The 14,870-nt window shown below is 52.7% G+C and overlaps 3 protein-coding genes across 4 annotated transcripts; 1 reads left to right on the plus strand and 2 right to left on the minus strand.

Annotated features, from left to right (window-relative positions):
• Positions 1–819: 819 nt before the first annotated feature.
• On the minus strand, positions 820–2,903 carry NODAL (nodal growth differentiation factor). The gene is made up of 3 exons (XM_015883073.2): positions 2,741–2,903; positions 1,653–2,374; positions 820–1,565 (listed from the first exon to the last, which is right to left on the minus strand). The coding sequence occupies exons 1-3, from the start codon at positions 2,901–2,903 to the stop codon at positions 1,413–1,415; spliced, it is 1,038 nt and encodes a 345-aa protein (XP_015738559.1). The 3' UTR covers positions 820–1,412.
• A 965-nt stretch (positions 2,904–3,868) lies between these two features.
• ASH2L (ASH2 like, histone lysine methyltransferase complex subunit) lies at positions 3,869–11,630 on the plus strand. Of its 2 annotated transcripts, XM_015883086.2 has the most exons (17): positions 3,869–4,018; positions 4,100–4,169; positions 4,248–4,393; positions 5,508–5,596; positions 5,852–5,946; positions 6,080–6,175; positions 6,299–6,394; positions 6,606–6,681; positions 7,234–7,251; positions 8,362–8,455; positions 8,550–8,767; positions 8,974–9,141; positions 9,472–9,665; positions 9,785–9,877; positions 10,069–10,167; positions 10,474–10,533; positions 10,939–11,629. In XM_015883086.2, the coding sequence occupies exons 1-17, from the start codon at positions 3,894–3,896 to the stop codon at positions 11,044–11,046; spliced, it is 1,845 nt and encodes a 614-aa protein (XP_015738572.1). In that variant the 5' UTR covers positions 3,869–3,893; the 3' UTR covers positions 11,047–11,629. The 2 variants fall into 2 exon arrangements, with proteins under 2 accessions (XP_015738572.1, XP_015738573.1); XM_015883087.2 differs by lacking the exon at positions 7,234–7,251 and having other exon boundaries at positions 10,939–11,630.
• On the minus strand, positions 11,086–14,124 carry STAR (steroidogenic acute regulatory protein). Its single transcript, XM_015883089.1, has 8 exons — positions 13,988–14,124; positions 13,553–13,666; positions 13,206–13,333; positions 12,967–13,125; positions 12,692–12,876; positions 12,407–12,500; positions 12,165–12,315; positions 11,086–11,302 (listed from the first exon to the last, which is right to left on the minus strand). Exons 1-7 carry the CDS (start codon positions 14,049–14,051, stop codon positions 12,214–12,216), a joined length of 846 nt encoding a protein of 281 aa, XP_015738575.1. The 5' UTR covers positions 14,052–14,124; the 3' UTR covers positions 11,086–11,302; positions 12,165–12,213.
• Positions 14,125–14,870: the final 746 nt, after the last annotated feature.

Consider the following 14,870-nt stretch of genomic DNA (forward strand, 5'->3'; position numbering starts at 1 on the left):
GGCCCTCTCACCGCAACACTATTTAAAAGCACATTCCTAGAATGCAAAAGAATGGAGAAATAACGTGGGGCCCATCGCAGGCGGAGCTCAGAGCCCAGACCACGGGTGTGTGCCCCCCGCCGGGGGTTAGCAGCACGGCCGCCCTCTCCCAGCGCTTAACAGCTCCCGCAAATGACCCTCTAATGACGGAGAGGGGACACAGACACGCTTTGTTTCCCCGCCGCCGCGATGTGGATTGGAGATGTGGAATCGGGCCAGGGGGTCCGACGGGGCAGCGGTTCAGCCCCATTCCCCCCCGCCCCCTTCCCTCTCGAGGTTACCGCAGCTCGAGAGCTCAGCCCTCCCCTTATCTCCGAGGGGTAAATAAACGGAAAATCCACTCAGCCGTCCTTTTCCCTTCAAAGGCTGCAGGTGCTTCTCCGTTTGCTGTTGAGCAACCCGCAATCAGGGTGGGAACACCTCCTTCATCATCCTCGATTTCCCGTTCCTGAAGCAGGGCGATATCTATTCCCGTATCGTTTGGGGGGGGTCCCTTTGTTCTACAAAGCCCTTCGTGTGCTGCACACAGGGAGCCCCCAGACCTCCCGTGCCTGCTGGGGTAGGGGTGAGGCTGTGCCTCGTGGCGGAGCACTGGGGGGGGGTATGAGGTTGTGCATTGCTCCTGGGAGGTCTGGACACCCATTTGCTGCCCAGCTGCTCGCACCAGAGCTCGGGGGTGCATCCCTGAGACCACCCGGCAGCAAAGAGAGGGGTGGGTGGGAAGATGGGAAGAGACACAGATTGAGCGAGTATTGCTTAAATACATAATTTATTGAGGGATTGTACAAACACAGCCCTTTCTCTACCACCCGATCCAGCGAGGGGCTGGGAAAGTGTGAGCCCAGTGCAGATGGGAGAAGCAATGGATAGGGAGAAGCAATGGACAGGCAGGAGTGAGGGGGGGGGCTCGGATATGCTGCTTCCAGGGGCACCCAGTTCACCTGGGCTCTTACTGGAAACCTTTAATACAAATCTGATAGAACTTTATTAGAAGTACAATAGAAAACATGGAGGAAAATGCCCCAAGCCCTGAGGAATGCTCCAAATCTCAGTTCTTTGGATGCTGAGCGTGGATGGATATCAGTGCTGCAGGTGTCCCTCAGAGATCCTCCAGCACCAGGAGGTGCTCATAGTGTGCAACACACAGAGCCCTGCACAGCATTAACCAGACAGGAGGGAGCTCAGGCTTCTCCTGCAGAGCACTGCCCCAGTGACCTCCCCATGTGTCACCTGGATCTGTCTGTGCCCCGCAGCACTGCCACTGCAGGGGATATTCCCTGCTTCATCCCCACTCCTGTCCCAGCACAGCCAGACCTGCAGGCATGTGGGATGCAAAGGATCTGTGGGCTCAGTGCAGTGGGGACGGAGCCCCTTCAGTTGCAGCCACACTCCTCGATGATCATATCCTCGTGGTGGCGGACGACGATCTCACCTTTCTCATAGTACAGCATGGAGAGGGGGCTCATCCTGATGGGTGAGCAGGCAGGACACGGCACCTGGCTGGGCTTGTAGAGCTGCAGCAGGCTCTGCGGGACACATGGGGACAAAGCATCAGCTCCCATCCCTGTGGGGCATAGGGGAGGTGGGAGCAAAGGGAAGCAAGACACTCTTACCTGCATGTATGCATGATTGGTGGGCTTGAAGCTCTCATCTACAGGTGATGGGCACAGCCCCTCGCAGCGGTAGGCGTTGTACTTTTTAGGGTAGACGATCCAGCTGCCCCATCCCGTCTGCTCAAAGTCCACCGTCATGTCCACCCTCCTGCATAGAGACCTGGCCTCATCCCCCGTGCTGGCAGCAGGAGCATCGTTCACCCTGAGCCTCTGTTTCTCCTTCCTGGTGCGACGGTGCCGGCGGGTACCGACATCCCTGGGACCTCCATCACGCATGACGTGCTTGGAGCTCTCCACTGCCCTGAGCAGGCTGTGCTCTCCGGGTGCTTTATCCTTGGAGAAGACGAGCAGCAGGACGCTGTCCGTCAGCTCCCGGGGCTCTGCTGTCTCCTGGGGGTCCGCTGGGATAGTGACAGGGGTGGCTGCAGGAACAGGAGCTGCATCCTGGTGCAGCCATGCCCTGAGCATGCTGGTGATGTTGAACACTGCCCAACCAGCCTGGTTGGATGAAGGGCCACCAGCCACGGTGCCCAGGAAGAGCTCCTTGGTGCCTTGGCACGGCGGCCGGGGGCTGTGATAGATATCCATGGTGACGTTGTGGGAAGGGGACAAGGACAGAGAGTGCGGGCGGATGCGCAGCTCAGCCAGGCTCACCTCCTGGCTGCCAGACAGGGATGTCATGTCAAAGGAGAGCGCCCAGCGGGAGCCGTTCTGCAGGGAGCCTGGAAGGCAAGTGAGGACGTTAAGCATTCATGGGGCTGGGACGGGGACAGTCGGGATGGGGATACTCGGGATGGGGATGCTGGGGATGGGGATGCTCGGGGTTAATGCCTGTCCTGAGACAGGAAAGCATGGGGATGGTGCTGTCCCTATGGAGAGAGATGTGCAGAGACAGCGCCTGTCCCGGGACAGGGATGCTCAGGAATGGGGATGCTCACGGATAGCGCTGATCCCGGGCTCGGGGAGCTCGGGGAAAGAGATGCTCAGGAATGAGGAACGATGCCAGTCCCGGGACAGGGGTATGTGGGCACAGCGCTGTCCCGGTGCAGAGGGACTGCGGGGACAGCGCCGGTCCCGGTCCCACTCACCGTGTGGGGCGATGCTGAGAGCGGTGGCGGCGGCGGCGCGGAGAGGTGCGGGGGGCGAACGGAGCAGCTGCAGCATCAGCGGGGGACAACGGGGGGGTGCGGAGCGCAGCAGGACGGATCCGCAGAGCAGCAGCAGCAGCACGGGGAGCATTGGGGTCCGCATGGCTGCACCGGGACGAGCACCGCTCGCTATTTGTAGCGCAGACCCGAGCGCCGCCCCGAGAGCCCCCTCCCCTCTTTCTCCCGTTCCTATCCACCCCCCATTCTTCTTCCTTTCCACCCCTCCCCTCTCTCCAGTCCCTCTCCCGTCCCTCCCGGGATCCCCCAGCGCCCAAGGGCTCAATAATTCGTTAATTATCATTAGTAGTACTTATTTACTTATTTATTTCCGAGCAGACCCCCTGCCTGGCTCATCTTCTCCACTTTTACCAACCCCAACACATCTTTCCTCTGCATTTTGCTCAGTCTTTCCTAGGATTTAGACCAGCGTTAAGCAGCCAAATGTTCTTTGGCACAGTTCATCTGCTCAGCTTTTCCCCTGCACTCAGTACCGGGGCTGGAAGGAGCCCGGGGGGCTCACAGAGCTTCCATTCATTCCTCTCAGGGGATGATCCATCCCATCCACTCACCCACAGACCAGTTTTATGGATGCACATCCCCTCCCTACCCCCAAATAATCCCTATCGGGGCTGCGGGGGACCATAAGAACCTGCAGATCCCATGTAGGACTCTCAGACAGTGTGACTTTCTCTATTAATTCCCTCATCATCTCCAATACATCGTTTGCTTTTCCAGCTCCTTCTGGGCTGATGTTTTTATCTGTTGTAAATGGAAACAGGGCAGGGCAGCGCGCTGTAGGTGTCCTTCCTAAGCAGTCTGTTTGGCCCTGGGTTCCCTTCCGACCTCAGCCACTTTAAGCTTTTGGGTCTGAGTCCCATTTCTCTGCTCGCTATAGGGACAGCAGCTCCGCCCGCTGGCTGGCTGCGTGACGTCACGGCCGAGTAGGATGACGTCACACCCCCCCGCAGTGACGTCACATCAGACCTCCCGCCGGTAGGGGGCGCTGCTTCACTCTGAAGCGCTTCACTTTGAAGCCGGGAATCTCGCGAGAGCAACGTTTGGGGGCCATACTCTCGCGAGAGCTTCCACAGCAATGGCGGCGGCGGCGGGTGCAGCGATGGCGGCTCCCTCAGGGGAAAGCACAGAGTCGGCCCCGGAACCACCGGCAGCCGAACCGGCCGCTCAGCCCGAACCGAGCAACGCCGACACCGAGAGCGGGTAGGGCAGGGATCGAACACAGGGCTGGGAGGCCGCGGTTTGGGGTTGAGCCGCGCTGAGGCGTCGTTTTTGGCCTTACAGGGTGGAGGCCGCGCCTGGAGACGCTGCTGCTACTGTGGAGACCGAGACCGCGAGTGGGAAGGACCCGATGGTACGTGGGGTGAATGGAGGGGGGGGGTGAGGGATGAACGGGATCTAACGGCGATTAACGGCGATGTGCTGCCCGCAGGAGGCAGCAACGGATGGACCCGAGGCCATGGATACACAGGCCGGGTCTGTGGATGAAGAGAATGGAAGGCAACTGGGAGAGATCGAACTGCAGTGCGGCATCTGCACCAAGTGGTTCACGGCGGACACATTCGGCATCGACACCACGTATGTGCTTGGGTGGCCTTTGGGTGCCCCATTGGCGGCCCTGTAGTGGCCTTTGGGGTGCTCCATTGGTGGCCTTTAGTGGCCATTTGGTGCTCCATTGGTGGCCCTTTAGTGGCCTTTGGGGTGCTCCATTGGCGGCCCTTTTGTGGCCTTGGGGTGAATCATTGGCGGCCCTTTAGTGGCCATGAGGCGCCCCATTGGCAGCCCTGTAGTGGCCATGGGGTGCCGCATTGGTGGCCCTTTAGTGGCCCTGGGGTGCCGCATTGGTGGCCCTGTAGTGGCCTTTGGAGTGCCCCATTGGTAGCTCTTTAGTGGCCTTTGGGGTGCCCCATTGGTGGCCCTTTAGTGGCCATGAGGCGCCCCATTGGCAGCCCTGTAGTGGCCATGGGGTGCCCCATTGGCGGCCCTGTAGTGGCCTTTGGGTGCCCCATTGGCGGCCCTGTAGTGGCCTTTGGGGTGCTCCATTGGTGGCCCTTTAGTGGCCTTTTGGTGCTCCATTGGTGGCCTTTTAGTGGCCTTTGGGGTGCTCCATTGGCGGCCCTGTAGTGGCCATGGGGTGCCGCATTGGTGGCCCTTTAGTGGCCTTTGGGTGCCCCATTGGCAGCCCCTTAGTGGCCTTTGGGTGCCCCATTGGCAGCCCCTTAGTGGCCTTTGGGTGCCCCATTGGCAGCCCCTTAGTGGCCTTTGGGTGCCCTATTGGCAGCCCTGTAGTGGCCTTTGGGTGCCCTATTGGCAGCCCTGTAGTGGCCTTTGGGGTGCCCCATTGGCGGCCCTGTAATGGCCATAGGGTGCCCCGTTGGCGGACCTTTAGTGGCCATGGGGTGCCCTATTGGCAGCCCTTTAGTGGCCATGGGGTGCCCTATTGGCAGCCCTTTAGTGGCCTTTGGGTGCCCTATTGGCAGCCCTATAGTGGTCTTTGGGGTGCGCCATTGGTGGCCCTTTAGTGACCTTTGGGTGCCCTATTGGCAGCCCTGTAGTGGCCTTTAGTGTGCCCCATTGACGGCCCTTTAGTGGCCATGGGGTGCCCTATTGGTGGCCCTTTAGTGGCCATGGGGTGCCCTATTGGGAGAACTTGCCCTATTGAGAGCTTACAGACCACTCTGCTCTTTTCCAGCTCTTGTTTGCCTTTCATGACCAACTACAGTTTCCACTGCAACGTTTGCCACCACAGTGGGAACACGTATTTCTTAAGAAAACAAGCAAGTAAGTATAATTGCTCGCTCATGGAAACCCTGCACAAGGGTAATGTTACCTTATGTTAGTGGGAGGGTTCGTCTGAAACATTGCTGCTTTGCTGCTGACTTCATAAGGTATGGAAATGCTGTGTTTGGTGTGGGGTGATGGGATAGGGCCAGGCTTGGTGTGGTGCTGTGTGTTCAGTGATTGCTGTGCTTGTGTTTGTGTGCTGATCTTCCCCATGGAATGCGACTCGAGCTTTGGCCTATCTTTGTTTTCAAGATCTCAAGGAAATGTGCCTTAGTGCTCTGGCCAACTTAACATGGCAGTCAAGGACACAAGATGAGCATCCAAAAACCATGTTCTCCAAAGATAAGGTACAGCTGTCATAACAGTCAGCACGTGTTAAAAGTCAGCTGTGCTTTCACTGAAGAGCAATTTCAGCCAGATGTTGGCAGTGCGGCTTTCCAGATTTGCTAAGACTGGATTTGTGGTTGTTTTTTTTAACAGGATATTATCCCATTCATTGATAAATACTGGGAGTGTATGACAACGAGACAGAGACCAGGGAAGATGACTTGGCCTAATAATATTGTCAAAACTATGGTACGTATCTGGGGCTCATGGAGGGTTTTATGTGAGTGATAACTGCTGTGTGACACTCAAGTAGAGCGAAATGGGGAGGATTTGTTAACATTTGGTACAGTCCTATTCTGTTCTCTGTTTCAGTGTAAAGAAAGAGATGTGTTCTTAGTGAAGGAGCATCCAGACCCGGGGAGTAAGGATCCTGAAGAAGACTACCCGAAGTTTGGACTTCTGGACCAAGTGTGTGATGGGAGATGGAAGGAGAACACACTGATGGGGGAGAGGGAGGCTGGTTTTGCTGGTATCTGATGCTTAGTGAAATAATGTATCCAAGATAACATGAGCCTATGAGCCATTGGTGTGCTGGAGGGCTGCAGCATGTGGAAGTGCTGTCTGGGCTTTGTGTTAATTTTGTCTGAATCTGTTTAGTTTTGTTTCTTTCCTTTTTCAGGATCTTGCCAATATTGGTCCTGCATATGATAACCAGAAGCAGAACAACGCCGTATCCACAAGTGGGAATTTAAATGGCAAGTTCTTTCATGAGGCTCTTTATTTTTTTCCTCTCTGTCTTTGGGGCAGAGCTGCACCTCCCCAGTCCTATAGCCAGGTGTGCAGCTCTGTCAGTGAGGGTGCAGCAATTAAACTCACTGTGAACTGAGGTTCTGTGTGGTACTTTGCAAACATACCCAGCCAGTCTCATTGTCCCTTTGCTGCTCTCCTCACTCTGAGGTTTGCAAGGAGCAAGGCAAAGTATGTGTAATACATTTCCTTAAACTCACTGCTTGCATTTTGCTGCTTTTCCTTTTTATGGAATGACAGCTGTGCTCAGAACTTTGCCTTGATCATTAATGAACAATCTTAGTAATCATAATATAGGAAAATTAAGAGCTGATGAGGTTTCTTTGTGCACAAGGCTGTGCCATTCAGCTTGAAGCCTATTGAACAGTAGCCAGCAGGAGGTGGCTGGGGCTTTTAACAATAGGGTTTAAGCTGTGTTGTCTCCATTTCATGCACTGCTTGTTGTTTTCTTTCATTACTGGAAGCTTGTCACATATGTGCTGCCACTTCTGTCCTTACAGATGGAGCCTCTCTGGGAGGTGAATGTTTACCTTTCAGCTTCTAAAACCTTAAGTATTGCTGTGTTTTGGAAAGCTTTTGTGCTCAATTCTCTTAAAAGCTAAATTGAGTGAAAGATCAGAAGCGTGTGACTGCGAGAATAAAGCAAACCAACCACTTCACTTCTTAATGTTTAACAGTTAGAAGCTTTTAGAGCATCATATTCTGCCCCACTCGACTGGCTTAAGGTTTTGCTTTCAGTTATGTCAGTCTTTTACTCTGTAAGATTTGACCTGATGTTCTTGTCATTTTAAATTGTAACACCTGGATACGAGGGCTGTAAGCTGGTGTGATGTTTGGATTGCTTGCATAAAGAAGTGATGTGAAACTGGAAAGCCTTAAATATTTATGCTAAAGCCAGTAAGTACAGCTTAGATCATGTCGTGTGTGTGCAGAATATGGCATCCCTTCGAGGTCTGAATCCCTCACAGCACAGGGGTGATGCTGATAATACAAAAGCTTGCTGTAGTTACAGCACATTATGTGGTCCTTAAAGGTGTTTATCTGCAGTACACACAAATCCCATAGTTCTCCTTGTAAATCAAGAGGTTTTTTAATTAAATAGCATCACGATTAAATGCCATGTCACACATGAAAACATTAATAGCAGAATTAGCTTGATGGAATTTGACACATATCTACGTCAGATGCTGCAGTATGAAATGACAAGGTACCAATTTGGACCATACTGAAGAGAAACACCTGCACTGCTTTTCTTTTTTACCCAACTTAGGCGTATTTCATTTTACAGATTGAAACGTAACGTCAGTGTCAGTGTTTCTGCAGCACAGCATGGCACTGGGATGACACTTCTGCTTCACATCAGGCGGTGTTGTGCTGTGCTGTGGGTTTTCTGCTGCTTTGGCAGAAATAATCTGAGCTGTGTGACTGGAATCTCCATGAAAGCAAATAACGGTGCTGCTGTTGGGGTGTTGCTGTGCTCATCCTCCCTGAAGTCCTTTTCAGTGATAACCATGTAGGAGACCTGATGGGAGTGTGGCTTTTTCTGCCCTTTCTGTTTGTGGAGATTCCACGCCCACAGGCTGTCCCTGATCAGCAGCTGCTTAACGAGCTGTTGTTTCTCTTGGAAGGAGGAATTGCTGCAGGAGGCAGCGGGAAGGGGAGGGGAGCAAAACGCAAACAGCAGGATGGATCAACCACTGGAACAGCCAAGAAAACCCGAAGGTGAGGAAGGATGGAGCAGCACGGTGACTCATTTGGGTTGTGAATGAACTGTAGCCACGGTGAGATGCCAACCTGTAGTTTTTGTGTTTCACAGTGACCCGTTGTTTTCTGCGCAGCGCTTACCACCCCATGGTTACCCCTTGGAGCACCCCTTCAATAAGGACGGCTATCGCTACATCTTGGCTGAGCCTGACCCCCATGCACCTGACCCAGAGAAGCTGGAGCTGGACTGCTGGGCAGGAAAACCAATTCCTGGGGACCTCTACAGAGCCTGCCTGTACGAACGGGTCCTCCTGGCACTGCATGACCGAGGTACAGAACTTGCTCATCGTGTGCAGGTTGTGCTGCCAGCCCTTCCTGGGGGAGCTGTCTGCTCTAACCCCACTTACTGAGCTTGCAAACATTGGCTTAAGAGGTGAAAATGTGAAACCCACTTCCTTACCTTCACTTCCTTCTGATGTCATTGCCTGTTAGGAGTCACAAACAAGCTGTGTTGTGTATCCTCTTCTGTCACGCAGCTCCTCAGCTGAAGATCTCAGATGACAGGCTGACTGTTGTTGGGGAGAAGGGCTATTCCATGGTACGAGCCTCGCATGGAGTGAGGAAGGGAGCCTGGTACTTTGAGATCTCCATGGATGAGATGCCTCCAGACACAGCTGCCAGATTAGGCTGGTCACAGCCACTGGGTAAATAACTGTACCAAATATTTTTAGCAGGCCTTGGGTTCTAACTAGTTGGTCCTTTTATTTCCTTTAGTAATTAAAACCTAGACAATGTAGTGATGGCTGGCTCGCCCCTTACCTAGGATAAACTCTTTTTATAGGTTCTCTAAACTGTTCAGAACTTCAGTACTGGCAGGTCCTTTATGCTGTTATGTGCTTGGCTTTGCTTAACACTATAGTGCTAACGATAGTTGTGTTTAATAACTGTATGTAACCATCAGCCCAGCACCTGAAGGGACACATTCTGGGTATTCTATGCTTTGTATGTTCATGAGAAAACATTGGTTTCTGCAGGGAACCTCCAGGCACCTCTGGGATATGACAAATTCAGTTACTCCTGGCGCAGCAAAAAGGGAACAAAGTTTCACCAGTCCATAGGGAAGCATTATTCATCTGGCTACGGACAAGGGGATGTTCTGGGGTTTTACATCAGCCTTCCAGAAGATACTGAGACTGCCAGATCGCTGCCTGACACTTACAAAGATAAGGTGAATCACTTTGGGGCACTGTTACCCATCAGGCTCACCTTTCCCAAGGCAGGGCCCTGCAGGTTTGCCATTCTGTGATATATCTCTAGTTCTGAAGTGATCATTTCCTGCTATTTCAGGCTTTGATCAAATTTAAAAGCTATCTGTACTTTGAAGAGAAGGACTTTGTGGACAAAGCAGAGAAGAGCCTGAAGCAAGCACCAGGAAGCCAGGTGAGCACTGGGCAGTGGGAAGATGCAGCACTCAGTCATGGGAGGAGAACCTACCGAGACTGATTTCACTTCCCATTTATTAATCGATTCCATATTCTCCTTGTTGATAAGCTGCCTTTTGACATCGCCTCGTGAACCATGAGGAACATGGTGAAAGAACCAACTGATAAGCTTCTCATTTTACCTTTCAGATAATCTTCTTCAAGAACGGTGCCAGCCAAGGAGTTGCTTTTAAAGACATCTTTGAAGGAGTTTATTTTCCTGCTATTTCTTTGTACAAAGGCTGCACGGTAATAACATACTTCCAAAGATAATACTTAAGTCCAGCAGGTCACGCAGAGTGTGTGTATGCTAAGAACAGGTCAAGCAAGCTCAGTGAAGTGAGCAGAGAGGAGTTGTTGTGGTGGATCATTTGTTCGCCTGTGTCATTTAACTTTATCAAGCTCCTAATTAATGCTGTCTTTGAATGCAGGGATGTGTATTTACAGGTGTTTGTGCATGTAAATGTGGGAGTGTAAGAGGGTCAGGGCTGAAGAAAGGGGGGAAAAAAAGGGAGCAAAATTGTCCAGCTTTGTACTAATTTATGTTCCTTGTAGGTTTCTATCAACTTTGGGCCATATTTCAAGTATCCCCCCAGAGATATCACGTACCGCCCCGTAAGTAACAGCACCCATCTCCCTCACCTCACAGCACGATACTTAAAGAGAAGGGGACTGGGAATTTACCATTGGGAGGGGAGATTTACAGCAGGGCTGCACCTGTCATTGTCAGTTCTGGTACTCACAGCTCAATGGTGCAGCTGAAAGGGATGCATTTAAAAATCCAGAAGAAGGGAATAGCATTAAGAAAGCAGAACAGTGATGACAACTTCTTTTTCCCCCCTGCCTGTGCTGACATGGTTAGACCTGGCTTACTGTTTAAGGAAACATCTTTTCTATCTCCTCTGTTTTTTTTGGAGGGACACAATCCTTGAGCAATAATAGCCCAGCTGGGCTGCTCCCCCCTCTGAGATGTGTGTGCTGTGCACTGAGCTCCCTGCCTGCCTTCTCCTCCCTTTGTAGATGAGTGACATGGGCTGGGGGGCTGTTGTGGAACACACGCTGGCAGACGTCCTGTATCATGTTGAGACAGAAGTGGATGGAAGAAGAAGCCCTCCCTGGGAGCCATGAAGAAACAAGTGCAGCATAATAAGGCAACAACACAGTGAGTCCAATCAGGTGGATTTTATTCTGGAGGAACGTGCATCACTCAGAACAAACACAATGAAGCCAATGCAGCTCCTGGCAGCAGGTGCAGTGTATGTATGTTCACTGCTGAAGATCCATGCCCTACCACTGTGCTGAGTCCAAGCAAATGCAGTTCTAGTGTGTATTGTGCTATTTGTGAGCATCTCTTGGAGTCTTCAGCAACTTACAGTGCAGGTAGCTGAAGAAGCAATGATTGCATTGAGGTAACTTCCCATCTGACATTTTGGGCTCATAACAGTCATTGCTCAGTGGGAACAGGTGTGTGCTTGGACCCACCTGCTGGATCTATACCTGTAGAAACAACACTGGCACTCCTGCTCAGCTGTGCTTGGCTAACTGTGAACAGCTTCCATCCAGAAGGGTTGTGTTGGAACAAGACTACTGCATGTAAGACTGAAATCTGGGCTCCTGCCCAAACTGTATATATATATATATATTTCCCCCATGCCCCCCCCCCCACAAACTGGCAGCCAGTTGAAAAATAAACTCTTCTTTTAAACTCTTACTTTGTTTTTAGGTATCCTGCTTCCCTTGGTAACCTGCAAACTTAATAGTACCTACTTTAAACCTGAAGCGAACAGTGTCTATAAAAGCAATGACAGGTTTCACAGGGATTCCTGCTAATGATAATCAGCACAGAACTTGGAATAAATAATCTTCCTGTACAGACATGCTACATTATATCAAATAACTTAGAGCTGCTTTGCTAAGGGGAAAGGATGGGAATGCATTTGAGGTGAAGTCCTTTGTTCTGCACACGGAGTAGCACTGGCTGGCCCTGAATGAGGCTCCTGGGACTCTTCCCTAATAACTAATGAGCCAAGGCCTTTTTATTGTAGCTAATAAAGCTTCAAGTAATTAGCTGGGAGGTCCCAGCAACGTGCCCCTTCAGGTATGGCATTTACTTGCACACCCAGCAGCTGCTGGTGGCTGCCTTCTGAATCAGGCTCCTGGCTAATTAGTTAAGCTTTATTAGTACTGCCTACTATAAAAGGCCTGTCTTGTTAGCACAGGCCAGAACTGAATTGCATCTGACTTACCTAAGGACAACATCCCTACTGTTAGCCCTGAACAAAGCACTCAGTGCACTCAGCAGCCCGCTGCCTGCACCATGCGCTGCCGGAGGTGCTTGGCAAAATCCACCTGGGTCTGAGACAGGACCTGGTTAATGATGGTCTTTGGCAGCCAACCCTGCAGGGGATCAAGCAGAGGAGCCCATCAGTGTGTCTGCCTCAGAGTAAAGACAGCAGCTGTGCCTAAAGTAGTTTAATGCAGGACTTACCTTCAGGTCAATGCTAAGAAGCCACGTTAACTTGGTCTGCGAGGGACTGCCGGCCAGCGGGCGCAGCACCATACATGTGGGGCCGTTCTCAGCTCTGTGTGAGGACAGGAGTGCACATCTTAGACAAGAGCTGAAGCACTTGGAGCTTCTTCACAACCTCTCCCTTCCCAAAGCATAAACTGAGAGCTCTTGAAATAAACATCATCGCAACGCCAGGTTCATCAAACACCCCAAACATCATCGCAGCGCCGGGTTCATCAAACACCCCAGGAGGTAATTAATTACCTGATAAATCCCTGCTGTTCTGGCATGGCTCCGTGCGTGGTGGACATCCCTGCCAACACACAGGTGGAGCCACGACGCCGGGAGCAGCGCACGCTCACAAAGTCCCTTGGCCCAATGATGTTCCCAGGCACAGCAGCCGCCGTCTCATGAGTGATCAGTGTGTCCTTCCCTATCTTCTGCAGGATCTGAGCAATGTAATGTGAAGGTGAATCAAACAGTGTGGCAGGGCAAACAGGATTCTGCTGTCCCCCCATTGAGCGCCCATTGCCTCCTACCTTCACCTCTTTGACGCTGGGATTCCAGTCTCCCATCTGCTCCATGTTGTCCACCAGCTCATTGTACACCGCATCCAGGGGCTGATCCACCACCACCTCCAGGCGGAACACTTTGCCCACGTCCGGCAGCACTTTGCTTAACACTTTATCTCCGTTGTCCTGGTAGGGAAAGGCAGATCAGAGCCGCGGATACTCACATGAAGACCATCACATCACTGCGTGGCCGCAGGGGGGCTCACCGCCACCGTCTCCGTCTTCCAGCCCTCCTGGTCTCCAAGGATGCTGAGTGATTTCTGCAGGGCTTCCTCTCCTTGTTTGATGTACGACATCTCCATCTCGCTGAAGGGTTTCTCCTCCAGCCTGGAGCCTGAAAAGAAGAGGGCAGGAACAGCAGTAAGAACACAACACATCACAACAGCTCCACCTCCATCAGATACACCTCTCCATGCCCGTGACTTGGGTGGGAGCTCAGATCCCACCACCCTCCATGTTTCCATTTGCTCAATCAAATCTCACAGCACCACGAGCAGATTTTCCTCCCCAGCACTGACCTGGAGGGGGCAGATCCCAGCAATGCAGCACTTACTGAGCAGGGAGCTTCGCCTGCGGACCTGGCTGATCCACGTGCTGGGCCCCGCGCTGCGGCACGACAACTTGCTGAGCTCCTGGCTGATGGCCACTGCAGCTTGTCTGCGTAGCCCTGTGGGCAGAGAGCACATCACAACACCACTGTGTAGCATCAAGTTGGAAAAGCATCGCTTGTTTGCTTGCACCCAACCCCGCTGCTTAAGTCCCACTGACAGAAGCTTCCTCCCATTGCAATACTGGAGGATGGGAGAGGATTTGTGCTGCTCAGGCTTTGCTCCAAGCAAAGGGGGCAGACAACAGCCTGAGTGCAGCTCAGGAGCGACCACCCACCCCAGAACTGCAGAACAGCCCACAGCCTCCATCCCCCAGCCCAGAAATACAGCAGAAAGGAGTCGTGCAGACAGCAAAGCAAAACATGGCACAGGCCTCTCACCAGTCACATTGCGCAGGTGTTGGTAGGAGATGGCAGCACACAGCTTGAAGGTGGCGGGCAGCATCTCTGCAGGGCAGTGGAGCTCAGTTCTGGTGACTGCTGCAAATGTTGCTGTGCCTCAGCCCTGGAGCTCAGCCTTAAATCCACCAGCTGAAGGATGCTGGCTTGTCAGCACCGAGATAAGGGCCATCACTTACGGCAGTGCCCCAGGGGCCAAGGGCGGCCCCATCTCCCCATGCATCTGCTGGGGGCTGTGGGTCACCGTGGGTGTCAGCAGCAGCACATGCGCACATCCTTATGCAGCTGCTGCTGCCCAGAGACGTGGTGCAAACTCTGCTGTCCCCCTCTGCTGCTGCACGTGGATGCTTCGTGCACATTATGAGGCTGAGAGCATCTCGTGGACCGCTTGCATAAAGCTTTAGCTGTGGGCAGGGCTGCAGGGGTCCCACACTGCTGCACTGAGGGGGCACCCCCACATCTCCCCAGGGGTGGAGCAATAGCAGCGATAAGGCTCAAGGCTGAAATGACATCTGTGGGATGAGTTACAGCCCCAGCACCGAGCGAGCCCCAAAAGCTGTGAATCACAGCTGCTTCCTTTGACGTCAGCTCCTGCTCTCTGCTGCGGGGATGCTGACCTTGCTCCTCTTTGCTGTCGCAAAAGCTTGGAAGGGGGGGAGGTCATCCACTCATTGAGGTGCAGAGGGTGCATGGGGAGCTGCAGCACAGCCCTGTGGTGCTCAGCTCTACCTGTGCCCAGGAATGGCTGCACTGCTCCTGCCCATACCTGCAGGATGGATCCTCTCCAGTCAGACCAAGTGCAGCACAGCACATCTCACATGCAATGGGATGGGGTTTGAAGAGACTGCAGGAAAACAGCAGCTGA

This window comes from Coturnix japonica, chromosome 22 (assembly GCF_001577835.2).
Source record: "Coturnix japonica isolate 7356 chromosome 22, Coturnix japonica 2.1, whole genome shotgun sequence".
In the NCBI taxonomy this organism is placed as follows: Eukaryota; Metazoa; Chordata; class Aves; order Galliformes; family Phasianidae; genus Coturnix; species Coturnix japonica.

Excerpts from the sequence above, each read along its gene's own strand:
- NODAL (XM_015883073.2), bottom strand. The coding sequence starts at position 2,903 with ATGCGGACCCCAATGCTCCCCGTGCTGCTGCTGCTGCTCTGCGGATCC. Across the intron at positions 2,375-2,740 it reads TCTCAGCATCGCCCCACACG|GCTCCCTGCAGAACGGCTCC; the intron begins GTGAGTGGGACC and ends CTTGCCTTCCAG. Across the intron at positions 1,566-1,652 it reads CCAATCATGCATACATGCAG|AGCCTGCTGCAGCTCTACAA; the intron begins GTAAGAGTGTCT and ends TGTGTCCCGCAG.
- ASH2L (XM_015883086.2), top strand. The coding sequence starts at position 3,894 with ATGGCGGCGGCGGCGGGTGCAGCGATGGCGGCTCCCTCAGGGGAAAGC. Across the intron at positions 6,395-6,605 it reads AGTTTGGACTTCTGGACCAA|GATCTTGCCAATATTGGTCC; the intron begins GTGTGTGATGGG and ends TTCCTTTTTCAG. Across the intron at positions 9,666-9,784 it reads CTGACACTTACAAAGATAAG|GCTTTGATCAAATTTAAAAG; the intron begins GTGAATCACTTT and ends CTGCTATTTCAG.
- STAR (XM_015883089.1), bottom strand. The coding sequence starts at position 14,051 with ATGCTGCCCGCCACCTTCAAGCTGTGTGCTGCCATCTCCTACCAACAC. Across the intron at positions 13,667-13,987 it reads ACACCTGCGCAATGTGACTG|GGCTACGCAGACAAGCTGCA; the intron begins GTGAGAGGCCTG and ends CTCTGCCCACAG. Across the intron at positions 12,877-12,966 it reads CCAGCGTCAAAGAGGTGAAG|ATCCTGCAGAAGATAGGGAA; the intron begins GTAGGAGGCAAT and ends TACATTGCTCAG.